This window comes from Erythrolamprus reginae, chromosome 1 (genome assembly GCF_031021105.1).
Source record: "Erythrolamprus reginae isolate rEryReg1 chromosome 1, rEryReg1.hap1, whole genome shotgun sequence".
NCBI lineage: Eukaryota > Metazoa > Chordata > Lepidosauria > Squamata > Dipsadidae > Erythrolamprus > Erythrolamprus reginae.
Window position 1 is genome coordinate 24,115,246 of NC_091950.1, and position 12,563 is coordinate 24,127,808.

The 12,563-nt window shown below is 46.4% G+C and overlaps 1 protein-coding gene across 1 annotated transcript in view; it reads right to left on the reverse strand.

The window, feature by feature from the left end:
* Positions 1-5,680: 5,680 nt before the first annotated feature.
* The window catches only part of CILP2 (cartilage intermediate layer protein 2), a 39,026-nt gene continuing 32,143 nt past the window's right edge, over positions 5,681-12,563 (reverse strand). The window contains exon 9 of the mRNA XM_070736857.1: positions 5,681-8,197. Coding sequence (XP_070592958.1) covers positions 5,811-8,197 — 2,387 coding nt within the window. The 3' untranslated portion in view covers positions 5,681-5,810. The remainder of the gene's footprint in view (positions 8,198-12,563) is intronic.

Here is a 12,563-nt window from a genome sequence, read left to right on the forward strand (position 1 = left end):
ACACACACACACACACACACACACACAAAAGTGTGTCACATGTAAACATTTCTTCAATGGGTGGGTGGGATGGGCATTCCTGAACTAGTTTTGGTTGTAGCTGGCTGTCCTTGATTGTGTTTTTATAATTTTATTTTTTGCATTTTTATTTTGTCTGTGGTTGCATAAACTTTATCTGTAGAAGGTGAGCATTGCACGGGTTTTTTTACTGAGATAATAGTCGCCATCTGCCCACCCGACTTTCCTGTTTACAATTTTCTTCATGATCTTAGAACAAAAATGTTTTGCTCATAATGTAGCACAAAGGTGTTTTAAAATGTATTTTAACGGCTGTAGGCCTGCCAGCAAACCCATGTTTTCACAGCCTTCCGGAAGGCCAGGAGGGTGGGGAGGGTGCAAATCTCTGGGGGGGGGGAGTTGATTCTAGTGAACCGGAGCCACCACAAAGAAGGCCCTTCCCCATCGTCCCACCAGCTGGCATTGTTGGCTGATAGAACTCGGACATGGCCAACTCTCTGGGGTCTAATCGGTCGCTGGGAAATAGCTGCCCACGCGGCATAAAAAAGGCAACATTTGTGAGTCCCCACCACTCTGCGTTCTTGTTCTTTCTCTCCTTAGCCTCTGCTCTTAGCTAGCAAGCACCACCTGGCCTTCAGAAACCATTGAGCATTGTCGGCATCTGGGTGAGCCGTTGTTCCTTTGTGGCAATGAAGAATGCCAGCAAGGAGAGCCAACCGAAGGCCGCCAAAGACTTGTACATTTGTATTGGGTTTAGGCCATATGTCAAGGCAGGTAATCGCGGTTAGCATTTGGCCAGAACAATGGGGAAGCTGGAAGGGAGCGAGCGGTTGACGTTGGTCCTTTCTCCTTTTTTGTGCTCTTGTAGGTACAAGAGCAATCGAGGCCAACTCGAGAGCTTTCCAAGCACCGGGAATTTGCTGCCTTCTTCCTCTTAACAGCCTGGCCTGCTTTTCTCATTATTGCTCCCGGATAAACAGAGCAGGATGGAGAAAACGGAGGCACAGAGGATGCCAAACCACAGACTCTGAGTTTAGAGGTGTCTTGTAAAGCTTGATTCCTTCCACCCGGTGGAGGTGGACAAGGAAGCACGTCCCTCGGTTTGGAGGTTCAGTTCTGCTGAATTTCATAGAAACATAGAAGGCTGACAGCAGAAAAAAGACCTCATAGTCCATCTAGTCTGTCCTTATACTATTTCCTGTATTTTATCTTAGGATGGATATATGTTTATCCCAGGCATGTTTACATTCAGTTACTGTGGATTTACAAAACACATCTGCTGGAAGTTTGTTCCAAGCATCTACTACTCTTTCAGTAAAATAATATTTTCTCACCTTGCTTCTGATCTTTCCCCCAACTAACCTCAGATGGTGCCCCCTTGTTCTTGTGTTCACTTTCCTATTAAAAACACTTCCCTCCTGAACCTTTTTTAACCCTTTAACATATTTAAATGTTTTGATCATGTCCCCCCCTTTCCCTTCTGTCCTCCAGACTATACAGATTGAGTTCATTAAGTCTTTTCCAGGGAGGAAAATTTCTAGCTGAAAGCAATCCATGCTAAATGTAGCCTAAACAGAGAACATGTTTCTGTTGGGACTTCCTCCCATGAATAATATTAAAAAAGAAAGAAAACTCACAGTTTTTTTTTAACTGATTGGAATGCCTAAAGCTCAGTCTAGGGCAGTGATGGCAAACCCATGGCATGTGTGCCACAGGTGGCATGTGGAGCCATATCTTTGAGGGCACAAGAGGCATTGCCCTATAGCAGTTCCAGCATGCATGTGCGTGTTCGCCAGCTGATCTCCGGCCTTCTTTTTGGCCATTTTCACTCTGTTGTTGTTGTTGTTGTTGTTGTTGTTATTATTATTATTATTATTATTATTATTAAAGCACCTCCCTTATGAAACCAGGTTGCAATGCTTTGGTCTCTTCAGCCTTGAAAGACGGCGTTTAAGGGGTGACTTGATCGAAGTGTATAAAATCAAGCATGGGATAGAAAAGGTGGATAGAGAAAAATTCTTTTCTCTATGACACAATACTAGGACGAGGGGGCACTCCCTAAAGCTCATAGGTAAGAAAGTGAGGACAAATTAAGGGAAATATTTCTTCACCCAGAGGGTCCTTGGTTTATGGAATTCACTTCCAGAAGAGGTCATGACTGCTGTCAGCCTGGATAGCTTCAAGGCAGGATTAGACAGATTCATGGATGCCAAGTGTATCAGTGGTTATTGAAACGGATGTCCATGTGCCACCTCTATGTTGGTTGAGGCAGGCAGGATTCCCTTGGGGACCATTTGTTGGGGGTCAAGGGAAAGGGAGGGTTTTGCCTTCTCTTTCTGCTCAAGATCCCCATGGACAATTGGTGGGCCACTGCGTGACACGGAATGCTGGACTCGATGGGCTTTGGCCTGATTCAGCATGGCTCTTCTTACGTTCTTATGTTCTTATGGGAAAAACAGAATAATATATTTTGCAACAAATAATTTGGAGATCTAACCAGGTTTCCTGGCTGCGAAGAAGCAGGAGCCTTTCATGCTTATCATCCCATTTCCCAAGACTCTTTTCTCTTTGTCTTCTGCCCCTTCAATTCTCCACCTTCAAATCCAAACATGGACCCAAATTTTGAGTTCCAAACCAGATGGGCCAAAGATGAAATTTTATTAGCAACCCTCTCTTATTTTATTAATATCTAAAGACAAAACAGAGCAGGATGGAGAAATACTGTAGCGTGTTTTTTTCAATATTTTATTATACTTTCCCACATCCCCATCCATAATACCTATTATAGGTATGCATTTGTTAATAAAACATTACAAAGAAGAGACAATTTTGATAGCATTGTGTGATGGTCCATATTAAAATTCTCTCTCTGTGTGTGTGTGTTTTACTGTGGTTCAACACCACACAAAAAAGATTGTCACCATATGTTGTGATTCAGCCTGAGGCTCCTCAGGGACCGGCTGGATCTCTGCCGGATCCATGCCCAGAGGAGGAGGACAGTGACCAGGAGGGGGAGGATCAGGCAGACGGGGGAGAGGAACGTCAGGAAGAGGAGGAGGGAGAGCAGCCTGAGACCCCCGGAGGGGGGGCTCTCCCCAGCTAGTAGCCTGGATTCATTGGATGAAGACGCACAGGCTATAATAGACATGAGGCAGCGCCGTGCAGCTCAAAGAAGGGACGAATTAGAAAGGTATTTACATCCCTGAATTGGCAACAGCTGGGTTTGGGTGTGGTTCTCCTCAGCAGGGTTGAAAAGGCAGGCCCGCCCTTACAGTCTTGTGGAGAGTTATCAACTGGGAGTCCTGTGACCTTGCTTCGATTCTTGGCGTCTCTGATCTTGGCTTGTGGCCTAGAAGTCTGGAAGACTTGGGGGAGGCGTGGGTTTTATTATCTCCAGCGTTGTTTTTGCCAGCAAGAATCCTGTTTTATTGCCTGGCCTTCGTGAAATCTCTGTGAAGCTTCAGAGTGTTCCTGTCTGTAAGAACAGTTTTTGTTACCTGTGTTTGCTTGGACTTTATATAAACTGCCTTTGCTTTTTACCAGTGTGTCTGGATACTCTTTTTGGTTGGTGTTGGCTTCTGGGGGGACCCAGACAGAACACCATATAGCACATACATTGGTTTTTCTCAGCACGAAGTTATCTGAAAACTGCACAAAGAACCTCAAAGAACAGAAAAGTGGACAATTTCCAACACTTCTCTGTAGAGATTCTTTGTACATTTCCCAAACACCCTCAGGCTGAGAAAATCAGTGTATGTGCTATGATAAGAATCTTTTTTGTGTGTGTGGTGTTTACCCACACTACTAAAACACACAGACAAAAAAAAAAAAAGAACCTTGGAAATGGTCCAATAATGCAGACTGATATTAACTTAGACATTTTCTGAGAAATAGACATTTGAGTTTAACAACAGGGAACTGCTGTGGTTTTTAAGCAAACCCATTGCAGTGTTTGTAGGATCCTGGAAGTAAATACCAGTTTCCAGGGATGGAGTTTGGACTGTAAATTATGGTCATGTCACTACAGAATGCTGCAAATAGCCATAAATGCCAGCCAGTTGCAAAGGGCCCAAAATACGGTCACAATTGTGATGGGTGCCTTGGCTGTTATAATTTTGAATCTGGGTCTTAATTCCCCTTTTCAGGGTTCATCATGGTGTCATATGGTGACTCTGTAAACTGCTGTGAGAGGGCTGTAAAGCACTGTGAAGCGGTATACAGTGTTCCCTCGATTTCCACGGGGGATGCGTTCCGAGACCGCCCGCAAAAGTCGAATTTCCGCGAAGTAGAGATGCGGAAGTAAATACACCATTTTTGGCTATGGACAGTATCACAAGCCATCCCTTAAGACTTTAAACCCCTAAATTACCATTTCCCATTCCCTTAACAACCATTTACTCACTATTATTACTGGTACTCACCATTGAATAAGACACTTAGTGAACCTGATATTTATAAACATAATTATTTATTAACAATAATTATTATTTTTGTTATTTATTTGCAAAAATTATTAGTTTGGAGATGACATATGATGTCACTGGGTGGGAAAAACCGTGGTATAGGAAAAAACCCCGCGAAGTATTTTTTAATTAATATTTTTTGAAAAACCGTGGTATAGGCTATTCGCGAAGTTTGAACCCGCGAAAATCGAGGGAACACTGTATGTCTAAGTGCTGCTGCTGTTGCTATCGTAATGTTAAACGATCGCTAAGCAACCAGTCATAAGTCCACGACTGTTTGTGGAGTGTTTCACTCCTGCTTTGTGTTGATGACATGAGATTGACGGGAGGATTGTTAAACTGCAGAGGCAAGAGATGCTCCATGTGTGTTAAATCCCTTTCATCAAGAAATGTGTCAAGCCGGTGTATAAATCAACGGCTTGCCACACTATCTGTAGAAGGCCTGATATTTATGGGAGCTTGGGAGGGGTGATTTCATAAGGGAGCAGATGCAGCCACAAAGCATTCTTTCGAGAAGTTCAAGGCCATCTTATGTCCACCACCTGGGGGGAAGCGGAAGAAGGACTTACCATGCTGGCACAATCTGAGTGGGCAAGGTGACAATTTTTTTTGGGGGGGGGGCGCAAGGCATGTGAACTTTCAACTGGGTGGGAAGCTCAGATTTAGGTTCCCCAGTGTAGGTGCCAAGATGGCTCTGGAAATCAATGGGAACTTTGAGGAATGCCTTGACTGAATGTCCATTGAGCAGTGATGCAAAGAAAGGCAAAGAAATGGGCCAATAGTGGGGCCGGGGGAGGGGGGGATGAAAAGAGCTAATTGTGTGTACTTCAGTTCTGAATCAGGCTGTAGCTAAATTGTAATCCAGGAAAAAAAAGTGAACAGAGCAGAAAAGGAATGTTACACAAGAAACCATTTTCCTTAGAAAAATACAAAGTACAAAAGCATAGAGATCACCCGGGATGGTGAATGGGACTTTCCAGTTGAAACTCCACCCCCTTTTTTGCATAAAAGGGGTGTGGCTTTCATTGCACAGGGGTGGGAGCCATCTTGACTTTGACCCCCTAGGAATGCCCCTGAAGATGGCATGGTAGTAGCTTAGAAGTCTCAGGACGCAGCAAGTCTACAACTGGAACCCAGAAGGGAGATTTATGACATTGTATTATGGAGATTGGCAGAATGTGCTTTATGATGTGGTACATTTTAAGATGGATTCTGAAGGCCGTGGGAATAAAGCCCGCTGCAGCGGACCTTGCCCACTCCGATACCCATCTTGAGACGCTGCAGAGTGCGGTTGGATCACAAAGATTCACAAATGTTTCTTCATGCTGCTCACTGTTGGATCGGAGATGTACCCACCCTTCTTCGGCGGCTAGGACGGCGCTGTGTAGGAAACGCAGTCCGTGATCCAGATGGGTAAGACACCACTTGAGAAGGGCCCCGGAGTTGTTCGTTGGCTCTCATCTCACGACGCATCTCGGTCAGCGTCTGGGACGGGGATTCAAGCAAGCGTTGGAAGAAGCTCTTTGTCCCGACTGGCTTTTCGTAACAGGTAAAAGTCAGAGCTGTGCCCTGGTCAGACTTCATCTCGCGCGAAAACCCGTCCGAGGTGCCAGAAAAACAGCGCCCAATTGCAATCTCCTTGGCAAGGTGCGGATTCTGGTCAGTCACGGTGTAGATGCCATAGTTGTGACCCAAGGGATCCACTGGCGCCAGCATGTTGAAAGACATAGTGTCGTTATTTTCCACCAGAGGCGGGTGACGGCTTAGATACTCCCTCAAGTAGCTGTTGACAGCCGTACGGTGGCAGCTCCCTTGTGGGATGACAGATACTACAGTCCTGTCCACCATTTCTTGGTCAAACAACATCCCGCTGCATTTGAATTCAACGCAGGCTGCCGAGCTGTTATGTATCTCAACGTCCCGGATGCTACGGGAATCTCTTAGGCCGTACAGTTGTCCCCGAGTCCTTGGATGACTGCCACCCACATTCCGCGACCTCACCATGTATTCGTGCGGCCCATTAATCTTCACTTTGATATAGCAGGCACGGAATTCTTGAGGGTTCGGCCACCAAGAGAGGTAGTCTCCCGTCCATGTGGTCAGGTCCGTCTCTTTAAAAGGCACGACGTTATATTCATACTTGTCCTCCTCCACTCGGTAAAACCGGAAGTGGTTGGCCGTGACGGGAGCCTGGTCACAATCCTTCAGATTTCGATAGGCATAAATGGGCCCGTTGGTCTCGTCGATATTGTTCTGGTTGGGTTTGGCAAGGTTGATCCTGAAAGCTGTCTTTTTTAGGGCAGGGTCATCATGGTCAGTTCTCTGGTAGCCAAGTTTGTTGAGGTAAGGCTGAGAAACTCCGATAGCCCGAGGGTAGAGCTTTGGGCTTGAAGGAACAGCCTCCAGTTCTTCTCCCCCCATGGTGGCTGTGACATAGGCTGTGTAGGCATCAGCCCTCTCGCTGTCACAGAAAGCAGGTAAACAAGCGCCGTTGGGACCTGTCACCACACTGTCAAATCGGCCCCAGGCCCGAGGGTTAGAAGGATAACCAGGCCTGGGCTCAAGATTGATGAGAGTCACAACAACTCCTTCCAGCTGCTCACTAGGGTAGAACTTTTCATTGATGTATGTTCTGACTTTGACGAAGCAGCGGCGGCTTTCTGCAACATCCAGATTGAACAGGCGCCTTTCCCGGACTTCCAAGTTTCCAATCAGGAAATTTCTCTCTTCCCGTTTCTTGCGTTTCTTCTTGGACACCTTGAGAGACGCTTCTTCCTCCCAAAGGCCCGTTATAGGGTTGAGGGACCAGAGTTTCATTTTCTCCGTATGTTCCGGAGTTTTGATGAGGTCCGTGTCCATCTTTATCTCCACACGTCCCATTTCTAAGCCCCGGTGTGTTTCTTCTTCCCAGAAATCCATAGAAAACATGCCGTATGTCCGGAGAGGGAAGAGATCCCCCTCGGCATTGATGAAATTCAGGTCGCTGGAGGCAGTGTCCACTGTACCAATGTCCCGTGGGTCCACAAAAGTAATGCTTGCCTTGACGGTCCCATTATAGACCTGCCCATCAGATCGGAAGAAAGATCCAGGTGGGATGGCGATCTCCCCAATGGGATTTTCTCCAGACACTTCTCCCAATGGAATAGTATTCGATGCCATTGAGGCCAGGTCAACGGGCTTCTTCTTCCTCATCAGTTTGACTTCCTGGTAAACAGCCCCACCACGCTGGTCAAGTGGGAAAACCTTGACAGCATCTACAAATTTCTGCATCCGGTCCACAAACCTGACCACAAGTCTCTCTCTGTCGGGTGGCACCTCTATGGTGAATGTGCCTTTATACCCGGTGAAGCCAATTTTCTCTGCGCCCAGGTAGATCTCACCAAAGCGGAGGGGTTCGCCATCGTCAGCTGCTGATGCTTTGCCCCGAACCAGGACTTTGGGCCGAGTACAGGTGGTACAACCACACTCTGCAACCACTTTGACGGGAAGGATGTAGCCGCTGCAGTGGATCTCTCTCACTTCCATGCGTTGTGTCCCACAACAATGCTGAGTGGCGTCTTGGCACCGCAGGCCATCTGAAGAGTTTCCAGCACAGGGAGCACTGGGGCAATGACCAACATTGTAAAAGTGGGAACCTGTTGCCTCTTGAAAACAATCGTCAGGGAGTTTTATGAGGTATTCCTCTGGCCGGGCTCTACATGCTGGAGCATCTGGGCCTGAAAGAAGAAGAAGAAGAGGGTGAGTATTCTGCTAAAGCCAGGGGTGAAATCCAGCAGGTTCTTGTTAGGGTTATGTACATAACTAGTTGGGTTTGGCAATATATAAAATAAACCAACGATGTATGCTTACATTTAATAGAACACTATTGCTTTAAGAGCTAATTTTATGGATTGCCATAAGAGGGAGCCAGAAGCATCATTCTTTCTCTCTCTGATTATTCTCTGCTAGTTTGTCTTTGTGACTATGTTGTAAGAACTATGTGTTCAAGTGATGGTTTAATGTATTTGTAAACTGAACAAGTAAGGCTTATAGTATCAAAATCTTTAATCTTAGATTAATCTTAGAGTCCTCGGAGAGGGGGGGGCATGCAACTCCAATAGATAGATAGATAGATAGATAGATAGATAGATAGATAGATAGATAGATAGATAGATAGATAGATAGATAAACAAATAAACAAACAATAAATACATAAATAAATAGACAAGCAAATAAACAAACAAACAAACAAATAAATAAATATTTAATCTTACATTGTCTACAATTGACCTCTCCTCTTTTCTAATAGGTTTGTAAAGGGCGTGCATAAGCGCACCATTGTGCCTATTGTCCTATTGTCTTCTTTTATCTGTTATCTAATACATGCTTGACGAAATAAATAAATAAATAAATAAATAAATTTTCAAAATTGTATATGTATAGAGAGTTACTGACTGGTGCAATTGTGTATGACTAAGATTGTTCTTGACTAAGATATTTGTAAAAGTAAATAATATTTTACATACTGAATGTATTACTGAATTATTTCTAGCATCTCTGGATTATCAGCTGGATTTCTGCAAAAACTCCCCGTTTCCCAGGTGTATGAGTATCTTGGACTACTCAGAGATAACTCTGCACACTCCTTAACACTTAACAATTCTGACGGGTTCCAGACAACCAGTAGTGGAAATTTTCAGTAGTTTGGAGATCTGGCAAATACCACCTCTGGCTGGGCCCCAGAGTGGGGAGGGAATAGGGATTTTGCAGTATCTTTCCCCTGCCATGCCTACTAAGCCACACCACACCCACCAAGTCATACACACATAACATACACACATAAAAAAATGAATTTTACCATTGGCTAAGACCCAGTTATACTAGATTCGTAAATACAAATACAAGCTGAATAAACAAGACCTTACAGACAACTCTTGCTCTGTAAAAGACTTTGGAATATTCATATCAAATGACCTAAGTGCCAAAGCCCACTGCAACAACATCACCAAAAAGGCTTCAAGAGTTGTTAACCTAATCCTACGTAGCTTCTGCTCCGGTAATCTCACACTACTAACCAGAGTATACAAAACTTTCGCCAGACCAATCCTTGAATATAGCTCATCAGTCTGGAACCCACACTGCATTTCGGACATAAACACTCTAGAAAATGTCCAGAGATACTCTACTAGAAGAGCCCTCCACTCCTCCACTCGCAACAGAATATCTTACACAACTAGACTTACAATCGTAGGTTTAGAAAGCTTAGAACTACGTCGCCTAAAACACGATCTAAGCATAGCCCATAAAATCGTCTGCTACAACGTCCTTCCTGTTAACGACTACTTCAGCTTCAACCACAACAACACACGAGCACACAACAGATGCAAACTTAATGTAAACTGTTCTAAACCAGACTGCAGGAAATACGACTTTTGTAACCGAGTAGTTGATGCATGGAACTCAAGATTACCAGACTCTGTAATATTCTAACCCCCAAAACTTTACTCTTAGACTCTGCACTGTTAACCTCTCCCAATTCCTAAGAGGTTAGAAAGGGGCATGCATACATGCACCAATGTGCCTCCCATCCCTGTCCTAAGTTTCTTTCTTATTAATACCAATATCATGTATATGAACAGTGTTATTTCTTTATATACTATCCATACGTACTTGACAAAAACAAACAAATAAAATAAATTTAGCAGAAGATATAAGTAACAGACAAAAGGGGCTGCTGCAATATTACAATTAAGATGTTCCGCCCCAGACGCCTGATGGATCCAGAAGGTTTCCAGAAGGCGCTTGGGGTTTTTCCAGATACACTCGTCCGCAGTCTGGCAGAGTCTCTGGCTGAGGCCTGGAACAAGGCTGCAGCGGAGGCCCTTGACCGAATTGCGCCGCTGCGACCTCTCCGTGGCGCTAGACCCCGTAGAGCTCCATGGTTCAACGAGGAGCTCCGGGAGTTGAAGCGCCAGAAGAGACGTCTAGAGAAGCGATGGAGGAAGAGTAAGTCCGAATCCGATCGAACACTTGTAAGAGCTTTTATTAAGACTTACAAAGTGGCGCTCAAGGCGGCAAGATGCGCGTATCATTCCGCCTTGATTGCATCAGCGGAATCCCGCCCGGCCGCTCTGTTTAGGGTAACCCGCTCCCTTCTTAATCAGGGGGGAGTTGGGGAGCCCTTACAGAGTAGTGCCGAGGACTTTAACACGTTTTTCGCTGATAAAATCGCTCGGATCCGGGCCGACCTCGACTCCAATTGTAAAACAGAGTCGACTGACAACGAGTCAGTCGAGGTGACTGGGGCTAAACGTCTTTGTCCATCTGTCTGGGAGGAGTTTGACTTGGTGACACCTGATGAAGTGGACAAGGCCATTGGAGCTGTGAGTTCTGCCACCTGTTCACTGGATCCGTGTCCCTCTTGGTTGGTTTCGGCCAGTCGAGAGGTGACACGGAGCTGGGCCCAGGAGATTACCAACGCTTCCTTGGGGAGGGGAGTTTTTCCAACACTCTATAAAGAAGCGCTCGTGCGCCCCCTCCTCAAGAAGCCCTCCCTGGACCCAGCCGTACTCAACAACTATCGTCCAGTCTCCAACCTTCCCTTCATGGGGAAGGTTGTCGAGAAGGTGGTGGCACTCCAGCTCCAGCGGTCCTTGGAAGAAGCCGATTATCTAGGTTCCCAGCAGTCGGGTTTCAGGCCCGGTTACAGCACGGAAACTGCTTTGGTCGCGTTGATGGATGATCTCTGGCGGGCCCGGGACAGGGGCTTGTCCTCTGTCCTGGTGCTTCTTGACCTCTCAGCGGCTTTCGATACCATCGACCATGGTATCCTTCTGCGCCGGCTGGAGGGGTTGGGAGTGGGAGGCACTGTTCTCCAGTGGTTCTCCTCCTACCTCTCCGGTCGGTCGCAGTCGGTGTTAGTGGGGGGTCAGAGGTCGACCTCTAGGTTTCTCCCTTGTGGGGTGCCTCAGGGGTCGGTCCTCTCCCCCCTGCTATTTAACATCTACATGAAACCGCTGGGCGAGATCATCCAAGGGCATGGGGTGAGGTATCATCAATACGCCGATGATACCCAGCTTTACATCTCCACCCCATGTCCAGTCAACGAAGCAGCGGAAGTGATGTGCCGGTGCCTGGAGGCTGTTGGGGCCTGGATGGGTGTCAACAAACTCAAACTCAATCCAGACAAGACGGAGTGGCTGTGGGTCTTGCCTCCCAAGGACAATTCCATCTGTCCGTCCATTACCCTGGGGGGAGAAACATTGACCCCCTCAGAGAGGGTTCGCAACTTGGGCGTCCTCCTCGATCCACAGCTCACATTAGAGAAACATCTTTCAGCTGTGGCGAGGGGGGCGTTCGCCCAGGTTCGCCTGGTGCATCAGTTGCGACCCTATTTGGACCGGGAGTCACTGCTCACAGTCACTCATGCCCTCATCACCTCGAGGCTCGACTACTGTAACGCTCTCTACATGGGGCTACCTTTGAAAAGTGTTCGGAAACTTCAGATCGTGCAGAATGCAGCTGCGAGAGCAATCATGGGCTTTCCCAAATATGCCCATGTCACACCAACACTCCGCAGTCTGCATTGGTTGCCGATCAGTTTCCGGTCACAATTCAAAGTGTTGGTTATGACCTATAAAGCCCTTCATGGCACCGGACCAGATTATCTCAGGAACCGCCTTCTGCCGCACGAATCCCAGCGGCCAGTTAGGTCCCACAGAGTGGGTCTTCTCCGGGTCCCGTCAACGAAACAATGCCACTTGGCGGGACCCAGGAGAAGAGCCTTCTCTGTGGCGGCCCCGGCCCCCTGGAACCAACTCCCCCCAGAGATTAGAATTGCCCCTACTCTCCTTGCCTTTCGTAAGCTACTCAAAACCCACCTCTGCCGCCAGGCATGGGGGAATTAAGACTTCTTCTCCCCCTAGGCTGATACAACTGTATGTATGGTATGTTTGTACGTATGTTGGTTTTATATATTAGGGGTCTTAAGTTAGTTTTTTAGTATTGGATTTTTTACTGTACATTGTTCATGATTGTTGTTAGCCGCCCCGAGTTTTCGGAGAGGGGCGGCATATAAATCCAATAAATGAAATGAAATGAAAT